Here is a 12,176-nt window from a genome sequence, read left to right as displayed (position 1 = left end):
AGGAGTTTTTCAAAATGGCACTCTGATCCAAGCATTTTAATGTGTAAGAGTGTAAATGACAAAAATGAGAAAAGCATAATGGCTCATATTTAAAAAGAGGCCAATAAAAAAATGAAACACATATTCAAAGGAGACAAATGGATACAAACTATCCCACATTTCATACCAGCTTTCACAGCAAGTCAAAGTAAAGGTACAAGATGATAAAATGCAAAACTAAAGAAAACCTCTTCGATTTCAGAGTTAAAGAAGTATTGAAGTAAAGTGTTGTTGTTGTTTTTAGGAGAAAAGATGAATAAAAACTGTGAAGGAAAGATAAAATTACTAAGAGAGATTGAAGAGTGCTGCAGCAAGATCTTTGGGAGAACCTTCAAAGAAAAATGTGTTAGAGCTGTTCACAAATTAATACTACAAAAATGCAATGACATGTAAGCATGAAATGAACAAGCAAATAATTAGCTCAGGCAAAACAGAACAGCAGTTTTCTTAAGAACCAATTTACAAAATGGAGCACATAGGTACTTGGAAAAATAAACTAAAAGGCATCCAGAACATGCAATATTTACCATATTTTTCTTAGGAAAAATAGGTAGCCGAATAGCAAAGGGTATTTTAAAAGGTGCTGGCTACCTAGGAAAACAGAAGTATTTAACTATAACAGAAACAATTTATTGGAATCTAGTTGTAAAACAACCTTGGGTAGCATTGGGGGGGGGGGAGCCACTGATCTTAATAAATAAAAAAAAGTAGAAGCAAGCTCAAGATAAAGAAGCACTTAAGCAGTTTACAAAATGAAGCATGGTAAAAAAAGGAAAAAGAAGGGTGAACAAGTAGGTTCACTGACCTCTTCATTTAAATTGCTAACCAGGAGGACTGTGTTGCCACCAGCTGAAACTCCAGGCATACCCACACGACCGGCAGCTGCTGCGGCGGCAGCAGCAGCAGCATTTGGAATCCCCAATGGACTCAGCGCTCCTGGAACAGCTGCAACAGGAAGCCCTAATTTTAAAATAAAGCATATTTTACGAAACACACACAAGTCGTTCCAATATAATCTAATTTAGAAGTGTTGTGTTGGTTTTGCGCCTTTGTCCAGATCTATCCATTTGTAGGTTGACCTATGTGGAATTCCGCTTCTTCATGACAAACCAATGTTCCAAAGAATCCCGAGAGCGAAAACCTCGTTACTAGTTCACTAGCACACGACACAGAACCTGGCATTTCCTCCCTATCAGTCCTTAGCTTACCATTTCAGTTAACACAAACACGATCCTGTAAGAAATAGCTCACTGAAGGTGTTTGTGCTTAATTTACCCATCAGAAATCTATGGCAGCTTCAATGGCACATGAAAACAAGTCGCACTAAACAAATGGGTCAAGCACTTTCAAGTTCAGCTACTCAATAAGGCGTGCCTCCAACATGTCTTTAACTATAAGAAAACAAAGACAAGGGAAATACATCTGACCTGCTCCTTTGATATTTTGCAAATATCTACAGATAGTGAGGGAGGCTTATAGCCAAAAACCATCAAATAATAGTAATAATAATAAATTTATTATTGATACCCTGCGCACCCGGCTGGGTTTCCCCAGCCACTCTGGACAGCTTCCAGCGCATAGAAAAACAAAATAAAACATCAAACATTAAAAACTACCCAATATAGGGCTGCCTTCAGCAAATGTCTTCTAAAAACTGTGTAGTTCTTTATCTCCTTGACTTCTGATGGGCCTAAATCTTGAGTCTAAATCCTGTGAGGAACATCATTCCTCCTACCACTGAAATCATCACAACTTCCTGCAACGATACACAGATTGAGAAAAGGCCCAGAGCCACAAAGCACCAAATCTCAAGTCTAGACAGTCACTCCTCCTAACACAGAAACCACAACTTCTTAAATCAAATGCTTTCTAAAAGAAAATGCTGTAGATAAGGAGCAACAAGTAACACCATGACACACCTTTCCCAGAATCCTTTATTCACAAGCTACCTGTGCTGGATGCAGAAGTCATGTGTACCTAAGGTCTTATAAGAGCTGGTTGTTCAATACAGTCTAAATATTATTCAATGCTGCAGAGATTAATTGAAAAATGTGCATGTACTATCAGCTGAAACCTTTGGGAATTAATGGGAGAACACCCTGTAGCAGCGCTGTAGCTGCTAAAGAGCTACTAGGTGTATAATGCCATCTACAGCACTCACCTCGCCTAAGGATGTTTTAAAAATTAACAAAACAAGCTTTTTACAAAAAAAAAACCAAAAAAAAAAAACAACCCTGGAACATTAAAGCTTCCATATAAAGAATGTGTGCTTGTTCTGAGAACAGACCATTTCTAGTTTAAAAAACCCCAGTTGCAGCTGTTGTCATTCCTCTGCTCCATCAACTCACAAGAAAGCGGAAGTACAGTCAACTTCACCCAATGACTCACCCTGCTCTCCCTTACCAAGAGCTCTCCGGGCTCAAGGTGTAGTTTGGAAGAATATTACCACCTTCATTGTGGCTGGGTGATCCTGGAAGCTAATGTGACTTGTGAGGATGTTTAAAGGGGGTAATTTAAAGGGTGGTGCTTTTTTTGGAAGACTGCTTTAAATTACTCCTAATCTTCCTCTTTAAGCACTCTGCCAATCTGTAGTGAGTGAATACAAAGCATTTTTCCCCAAAAAACCTCACTCAAAGGTGATAATGATCTCAGCCTTTAGCACTATTACCCTTTTCATTTTGAAGTCATTTTTTAAAAAATCCCTTTTCAGCCGCTATGATTGTATGAAAGGGTGCTAAAAAAAGTCTATGGTTTTATTGCAAATTACCCTCTAAAAGTTACTCTTTTTCAACTCTCTGCCATACTCCTAATTTTATTGATTAAAATGGTTGTGTTTTTCCTCCTACTAAAGGCCAGAGAAGAGCAAACACATGCAAACATTACACAAGATATGGGCACAGCTCCCACTCCTTTTACACATAGTATTTCCTTAAGGAACTATATGTAGGCAAAAGCTTCTGAACCACATTTCTCGCGTTATGAATTCATTTTTTAAAATTCAAACATAAAAACTTAAGAAGAACCCTACTGCTCCCAGTGGCCAACTATGGCCAACTAGAACCTTATGTGAAGTTCACAAGCAGAATGGAAGTGCAACAACACACTGTCTACTGGTGTTCCTAACAACTGGTATTCAGAGGCATGCTACCTCCACAGCATCAGAGGAAGCACACACATTTTGCAACTACTATCATGACAGCATCTCTCCAGCCACACTGGTCTGGCGCCAACACTTTCCTTTTCTCACAGGCACCAGGTTACGGCTTCCCTTTCCCCCCATGCATCTGATGAAATATGATCCAGCTGTATCAAAGCTTTATGTTAGGAAGCATTATTTTTTTTTTGAAAATTGTGCTGCTCTGGTTTGCTGATAAAGTTGTTTTTTTGTGTGTGTGTGGATGCTGTTGTTGTTTTATGTATTGATTTGCTACATGCTGATATCCATTGTTTTTAACCATGTTGAATAAATTTACTAAAGCCAATTCAACGCTAATTCTTTCTTACAACTAGGTATTACTTGTAGCATAAGGACTCACAGAGAAAACTGACAGCGATTGGCTTATTCACAGAAAATACAGGAGTGAATTCTGGTTAAAGTATCCAAATGCAGACAGAAATGACTCAAATGCATCTTCAGTTTTAAATTTGCGAACTTTTAATTCCCAACCCATCCCCTGGGTTAAATTAAGTCACCACCATCATGTTATTGCTCTTAAGATACACAAATAGACATAGTGAACTTCTGGCATTTCTCCTCATCCAATTTTCTTTAATAGAGTACAAATTTTATATCATCAATAGAAATCAAGCACTTCTAATAGATTGAAAGTCAGTTTTTCTATTTGTAAATTGGCCATCCTTTTTAATGAGAAGTTATCCTTTTGTAGAAGAAAAAATTGTATGAGGAAACACATCATACGTATACATCTGGGCCAATGATATCCACTAAACTTTAACCTTTTAATCCTGGACACTCAGAAAGACCCAGAAATAGGACCAGATTGTATATACCTCAGATGCATTAAAGAATGAAAGTTAAGAGGAAGTATGAATAGCACTGCACTAGTTCTGAATATTATGTTACATCAGGAGATAGCAGACATGGACAGCAGAGTCCCAAAGTTGTTGGGGTTTTTTTAAACTGAGGGATTGTATCTAAACTTCACACGGTCAGGAAAATCACTAGCTCATGTGCACCTAGGTATTTCTCAAGAGAACATTCTTGCTTCTATATTTAATGGGGCCTGGCTGATAAATAAAATAAATAGAATCAAATTGCATGCATAATCACCTATAGCCATACTCACAGTTCAGTGCATTTCCCCTTGAAGCAATATTCATCAGCACAAAGCAAAAAGTAAATTTAATTGTCTTTCGACAATACAATGTGTTGCCCCAATGAAGGGAAAGAGTAATATGATTTCAGCAACAAGGTTGCCCCCACCCCATTGCTTACACCACAGAGAGGTAAGCAAAAGGAAAATGAGAAATAATTCTCAACTCTGCAGCAAGAACATATATAAAGAAGTAAACATAAGAATTACATTTTCAAACCTATTAAAAATGCCTTGATATGCCACTGAGCTTTACTGTAATACATATATAGAGACTGTAAACCTGGCAGTAGATGACATGAGAGTGGCTATAACTTAACGGTAGAGCAAATGCTATACAGAGGTGGTTTAAAGCCATGTCTGAAGCAGTAAGGTTTCATCAGTTCTGTGATGGGAAGACCACATTGCTTCAGTTTTCATAAAAGAGGAACCGTAGCGATATAGGAGTTAATGCATCTGAGATTGAGGAAAAGCCAGGTGCTCTTGCTCTCAACTATGTGGGGCCAAGCAATCCCCATCCAATAATACTAGAAAAGGCCTTACATGAAATAGCACATGTATTAAGATTCATTTTATAGGTTCTGGGGGGTACCCAATGAATATAAAACATATGTAGTAAAGAAATGGAATAAAAGAAGCTGAAATAATGGGCAGCCCTGTTAGCTTCAGTAGCAGGTACTCAAGTTAAAAGACTGGGAGGGATACAGGTTAAAAAGGAGTGAGGAATCAGCTAATGTGAACAGAATTTGTTGAAAGGGAAGAAAAGTTTATTGAAAGTAATAATCAACAGACCTATTCTTCAGAGCTCTGGGTCTACTTTATTCAGTATTCTCATTAAAGATTGCATGGATAAAAAGTTAATACAATCTCCAGATACTATCTTAGAAGACATTGTAAATAATGAGAATGGAGAGAGAAAGAAACAAAATCATACCTAGAAGAGAGGTCTCCTTGGCAAAGGCAGCAGCAATAGCAGGATCCAAAGCTGGTTGGCCATCACCAGAGGGAAGGTCAGGGCGAGTATAATCCCTACTTTTATCATTATTATACTTTACATTCAAGTTGACCAATTTGGAAAAATCAATCCGTAAGGTACAACAGGCATTATAAATATTCTGACCATCTAACGCCTAGAAAAATAGGAAAATATTAATGAAGATCACATGACAGATGTTACAGCTGAGCTTTAAGCATATATACCCATACGTCCACTGAAATTAATATGAAAATGTTTAAAGTGCATCACCGCATATATGGAAGTGGATACTATCAAATATTATATTCAATAGTAGTTGGACATTATCAGCTAGATAATGCTGATATAATTATAGTTGGTTTAACTTTGTATTATTTTTTTATTTTACAAAAAGCGGGGATGTAAGGTAAAAAGAGAACCAGGAAATTACAGACTGGTTAGCCTAGCTATTCTAGAAATTTTACTAAAACCATTGGAAATAGAATTATCGTATTTTTCTGTGTATAAGACAATGGTTTTTGCTAAAAATAATTAGTAAAAAATTGGGGGTTGTCTTATACATGGATGGTGAATCCACAGGTTCAGTCTCTGGCATGGGCAGCCTGGGCTTAGGTTTGGGTTCTGATGCGGGCGGTTTGGACTTGGGTTCTGGCAAGGGTGGCCTGGGTTTGGGTTTGGCTGCGGGCAGCCTGGGCGCAGCTGGCCTGGGCTTGGGCTTGGGATCTGGCTCAGGCAGCCTGGGCTTGGGTTCAGGATCTGGCACAGGCAGCCTAGGCCTGGGTTCTGGCCTGGGTGCCCCGGGCTTGGGTTTGGGCAGGCTGGGCTTGGGTTTGGGCTCTGATGTGCATGGCCCAGGCTCAGGTTTGGGCTCACAGCAGCCAGCCTGATGCCTATGGAAAACATGTAAGCAGGCCCCGAGCACACTCTCCCCTCCTGCAGTTTCCAGCAACTGGTGTCAGTTACGAAGTTCAAAACAGGTATTTCCTTCCTCAAATCTAAACTTCAGTGATCATACTTTCCACTGAAACAGAGGTGAACATAGCTACTACAGATAGACCTATTCCTTCCCTCAGATGAAATGAAATGGGGTATCAATGCAAGCCTTCCAGGTGAGTGAAACACCCAATGGCACAGCTGGATGACAGTAGTTTTAAGGGCAGAAGCTGATCATCTTTCCATATCCAACTCCTGCAAGGCTTCAATATAATGTATATTATAAGTATGAAAAAACATGCCCCCAAAATAAGCTCGAACAGATACCATACAGGCACAAAAGCATAAAATATATGTTATGTTGTCATGTTCCCTATTAAATTGTAAAAATAAATATAGAAGTTCCTTTCCAACTTCAAAAATGAGGAAACAAGAAAAACTTGAGCTCACAAGTGACTCTAAATGAGCATCCATAAAAGCATCTCACAGCATGCATGCACATAATTAGCATCTCTTAGATGATGCAAACATTTGCCATCTGTTTTGAGACCTCAAGGAAACCAATCCAACCTATGGAACACAAGCTCTGACACTATGAATAGCTGTGGTGATAACGCTTTTCCCTGTCTCACACCTCTTCTCAAATTTCTCTCTCATCTCTCTCCCGTCTTCAACAGTATCTTATCACCACCTCAGTCAAGAAACACCAAGCAATGTCAAAGTATATGGACAGCAGGTGTACTAAAAAAATGAAATGGCACTGTCCTCCAGGCACATTGAAACCGAGAACAGAGTGACTGGATCGAGGAATGAGTTTATCTGAAAACAAAGTAACACACAACAATGTTGCAACACTTGTCAGTTTGACAATATTCCTGTGAAGAGAACTAATCAAGGCCTTTCTTTCAGAATTAATTGGCAATAAGCTGTGCTGCAACATATAGCTGATTAATCAAACTGATCACTTAAAAACTTTTTGATTAAGGAAGAGTTTCCAATTAATTGAGCAGATTAAAAGTAGGAGTAAACTAACACATGTTTCTGTTAAATCCAGATTTTAATGTATTGCTGATTATTTTTGATGGAGACATGTGATCTTTTATGTATATACAAATTACTTGCACACTTGATCTTAAAAGCCAACGTTTATCCACCATGATGGTATGCATACAAGAGCTTATTTATAACTCGGTGTGTTTTGCAAAGGCAGAAATTTTAAGGCAATGGCAACTTCAGATGCTTCAGCTACAATAGCAACAGTCTGATAGGGAAATAACCCAACGTGAGCCAATGTGAAATAAAGAGAATCATTTTATGCCAGAATTCACTTTTTCAACCTGAATAGCAAGTCTGAACATCATAGGCACTTCATAGCCAACAGTGATGTTGACAAGGCTATTTTCATCAGACTCCTTAGGAAATGCTACTTCATCTAGGTGCTTGATTTTCTTAAATTGCTCTTTAAACTTCCTTATTGAGCCTTCAATTTCTTTGAAGGCCACATTCCGATTCCCTATAAAGAGCACTATCTGCAAAGTAATTTTACCATTAACCTTTAAGGTAAAAAAATGAAAATTTCATTTAGCTTCTCTTCTGCAATAGTAGGTTTTTAAACTGACCCTTCAGAATGCTGGATATTTTATCACCCAAAGGCACATCATGAACCGCTTTAAAAAGCATCTTAACAATGTATTTAGATGTCTAAGGTCTGTAATCCTATACATATTTTCTTGGGAACAAATCCAATAGCATTCAGTGGGACTTGCTTTAGAAGAGACACACAAATGATTGCATTGTAAATTATCTCTTCACATTTCTGCTTCATAGCTTTACTTATCAATTCAACGAATGTTTAGATTGTTTAATGTTTATAAATGCTGGTTAAGACTAGAAAGCAGGCTGTAGGATCTCCACCCTAATTTAGATTATTTTCTAAATGTAGCACATAAACAAAATTCAGGTGCTCAACCTAAATCAATGTACCAACTCCAGGCAGTTAAGCATTAGGTAGAAATATTAGATATGAAGTTCCCTGCCATAGCACTTTCTTAAAAAAGGACCTCTGTCAATACTTTCCATTAGTTTATTTCTCAAAGCCTTAAGAAAACAGTTAAGAGAAACTTAGTAATTTGAAAAGCATAACATATTCATTTTGGTCCCAGGTTATTTTTGGGTGAAACAGTGATGATACTATTGATTTAGGAACAGAATGTTTACTCACAGGCAGTAAGATCCTGATGTTCATTTATAATCTCAAAAGTTACTTATTTTGTCCACACAAATACATTTTTGACAAAACAAGTGCTGCCAGCTATACGTAACCCTATACTTATTAATAAAGGCTAAACAGAATTAAATATACTTACTAGCTTTGCTTGTTGGGCATTTACTGGATCACCATACTGTAACAGTGCTTGAAATTGATTATTTTTTGTGAATGTAATTATTTTCAAAACTGCACCAAATTTAGAGAATATCTGTGAAAAACAATCAAAAGTACACAGGTACTCAACTTTACAAGTCACAAAACAAAACACACCCACACAAACCACTAAGATGTTACATCAGTGTATCTGGTTAGTTTCAGAGGGGCAGCTGCAATGGTCTGTTGCAGCAAAGAATCTTGGGGCACATTAAAAAAATGAATATTTTTGGACTAGAGGACACTTCATCAGATGCAGGAAGCATTATGCTCACTTGGCAGGTGTATACACACATGAATTTAGAGCAGGGTAAGATTTATTTATTTATTTTCCTACTGAGGCTTGCATTCCCTTGGGTAATTAGTTAGGGACATTTACTCATTCATTCAATTTGTGATAAATGAATGAAACAATCTAGGCATCATACACTTTTATTCTCTTTTTTGGGTGGGTAATGTTAGAACCACAATAACCTTAAGCAACAGCCAGCGTAAAGACCCAGATACAAAACTTGAAGAATAAAATACAGCACTGGGATGACACAGCTTGAAGTTGATATCATGGGAGGCAAGCAAACCAGTCAAACCAACCCTTCATTCTTGTTAACTTTGCCAGTGCCACCAAGCAAATTGTACATTAAAGCTTTTAATGCAGTAGTTTCAGAACTGGGGTTTTTTTTTTTTTTTTTTTTTGGCATTTTATTTCCATCTAGCCACAGCATTCCCAATCCCTCCACCTGTACCTATGTGTATACACCTGCCAAAAGAATGGCATATCCAAGTATAGCAACAAAAATAAACACTGCCAGGAGAGACATGAAGAGCTCATGTCAGAGCTCTTCAATGGGCAGTCAGACAGCACCCAAAAGTCCTATTTTTTTCCACTGTGCTCATTCTAGCAAATAGGTGAATGTCAGGCATTTACAAGTGGAGCTGAACTGAATTTTCACCTTCAAACATTTTTGAGGTCTCCCATTTTCCACTTACAAAAAAAGTTTAACAGGACTTTTCTCTCCTTTATGACATAATACCAACCAATCAGGGATCACAGAATGAACACATTCTTCTAGCCTGCTCTTACATGATGCTCCAACTTGTTTCCCACCTAAGGAACTGATCAGGTCCACCCCTGCCTAACTGTAGTAAAGCTTCAGGATCAAGTACCAGACTGAGCCCTTCATGCAGTTACCATGATAAATGTCAAAGACATTTGGCCCATTGTTTTCTGGCTACATGAAGATGTCACAAGGCCAGTCTGCAGCCCTGATTCAGCTCTAATTGCACCAGAAGGCACATGTAGGTACACAATTCACTAAGAGCAGTCAATTGTCAACACACAATATCTGCACTCACGAAATACACCCAACCCAACACATTGTATTTTGCAATGCTGTTCTGTAGCAGTTTCATTGCAACGGTGTGGCAAATTCAGGAAGACTCAGGAATATGAAACTCATGAAAATGTGCATTTCTGAAAACATTCATGAATCTTGGACCATACGGTTCTGCTGAATTCTTACAAAAAGTTTATACTCCCTTCCACATCTGGGGGGCAAAACAAACATTCTACATAGATCCTGAAAGTGTAGTTCCTGGCCAGTTTTTGTGGGTTGAATTCTGCAGTAGAACCTCCCCTTTCCTCCCCCCCCCCCCTTTCAAATATGCTACAGAAGGTTGGAAGAATTCCCCAGAGCAGGTTTGGGGGAAAATGGAGGGACACAGAAGGAGGAGAGGGAAGATAAGTTCCATTTCACAACTTCACAACTTCACAAACTGAAGTTGTTTTGTTTGCTCAACGATGTTTACTGACACATTTGCTTGGTTCTCTGCTCAAAAAAATCCCCGTAAAAAGAAAGACTTACTTGGTGGAGAACATCAAGAGTTACAGGATAATACATGTTATCAATAATTATTCTAAGGACAGGACTCTGAGCTGGCGTTACTGCACTCTCGCTAACTGTGGTTCCACTTATGGGAGTATTTGTTGTCTGTACTGCAGTCACTGCTTGTAGAACAGCTTGAGCTCGCTACAATAAAAGAGAAGGGAAAGCATTCAAAATGAGAATATGTGAATTAGATTTAAAGATTAGTATATTCCGTAGTTGCTTCAATGTACCTTTTAAAGAAGTCAATGACAGAATGGAATTTCTAAAAATATTTTAGCTTTTATTTTTGCTCTCCATATGACAGTATGAATACTTTCATGCACAACATCTTGACACTCTTTATCTACATTAAACTGGATGCTGATAGTGTATCAGTGTAATAACTTAGACTAAATTTGTTAATGCATAGCACATGTATATTTTTCTGAAATGAAATCAAGATGGAAGGGGAGAAATCTGTGCTATTGCAGGACTTACCTATCACTTCTAAGCATCAGAAACAACAGTACTCTCATCAGCTGAAGAGAAGCCAGAGATGGAATAGGTATTTCAACAACAAAATACTGTACATTTTGTTGAAATAAGGTGCAGCAGTTGGCCACAAGCAAGCTCTAGAAGATTGGGGTATATTCTAGATGCACAGGAATGGAAGCTTAGCCATTTTTTTTACTTTCTTTTTCCATTGATGGGCCCGAGACCCATTATTCCCCACCTTTCCTCTTCAGTCCAACCAGTTCCAAAGATTGGAAGGAAACCTCCAGCAAGGAAATTACTACTGCTTGCTGTTGAACAGGAAGAAGTAAATAAGAAGACTGCCTGAGAACATAAGAGTGCAAAGGAATCCAAGCTTCTGTATTCTGAATAATCTATTTTCTCACAGGAGAACACTTCTGGATAATGTATCTCTCGGTTTTAACAAAAAGGATCCCTCCCCCCTTTTGCAGTTAGTGTTTTAGGTTAACTTGACAATTATTTGTACTATAAAACTTAACTGGAGTCAGTCAAAAATAAAGGTCAGCTTAACCAAGTGTTTGTCAGCTTTGAGTTCAAAAATGTGGATGGATTACAAATTCTATCACCCTGGTTAGTGAAATCCAGTCAAGAGGGGCTGACCGAATGGGAGCAGGGCATGGTGAATTGCATTTTATGTGATGGAGTGGCACCTGCCACCCTTAAACAGGCAGTGGCACACCCACTCCTGAAGAAACCCACCTTGGATCCTATGGTTTACAACTATTACCTGGTTGCAAATATCCCTTTCTCAGGTAAGGCAGTGGAGAGGCTGGAGGCCAAGCACTTATAGGAATTCCTGAGGGACATGAATAGTTGGATTTGTTTCCATCTGGGATCCGGTGCAGTTGTGGGACGGAATCAGCCTTGTTTGCCGTAATGGATGAAATAATAATATTTAATATTATTACCAATAATAATATTATTGGTAATAATAATATTACCAAGAGTGAATGGGGGAGTTGCTTCTCAATCTCTCAGGGCTTTTGATCCCACAGACCATGGTTTCCTCCTGGAACACCTCTGTGGTGCCTACTGAAGTCTATTATATTATTATTTCAGAAGGCATTTTAACC

General features: G+C 38.3%; 1 protein-coding gene across 7 annotated transcripts in view; it reads right to left on the bottom strand.

Annotated features, from left to right (window-relative positions):
• The window catches only part of PTBP2 (polypyrimidine tract binding protein 2), a 53,547-nt gene that overhangs the window by 4,172 nt on the left and 37,199 nt on the right, over window positions 1-12,176 (bottom strand). For 5 of the 7 annotated variants that reach the window (XR_003707148.2, XM_028732751.2, XM_077928463.1 and 2 more), the window contains 4 exons: window positions 10,567-10,731; window positions 8,649-8,759; window positions 5,308-5,503; window positions 845-999 (listed from right to left, as the gene is read on the bottom strand). Coding sequence is in view for 6 of the 7 variants with exons in the window: in XM_028732751.2 (XP_028588584.1) it covers window positions 845-999; window positions 5,308-5,503; window positions 8,649-8,759; window positions 10,567-10,731 (627 nt within the window). In the remaining variant the exon portion in view is untranslated. The remainder of the gene's footprint in view (window positions 1-844; window positions 1,000-5,307; window positions 5,504-8,648; window positions 8,760-10,566; window positions 10,732-12,176) is intronic. The other 2 variants (XM_028732749.2, XM_028732750.2) reach the window with 1 other exon arrangement.

The sequence above is a fragment of the Podarcis muralis genome, chromosome 5, assembly GCF_964188315.1.
Source record: "Podarcis muralis chromosome 5, rPodMur119.hap1.1, whole genome shotgun sequence".
NCBI lineage: Eukaryota > Metazoa > Chordata > Lepidosauria > Squamata > Lacertidae > Podarcis > Podarcis muralis.
Note: the sequence above shows the minus strand (reverse complement) of the source record. Positions and strands in the feature narration are given on the sequence as shown.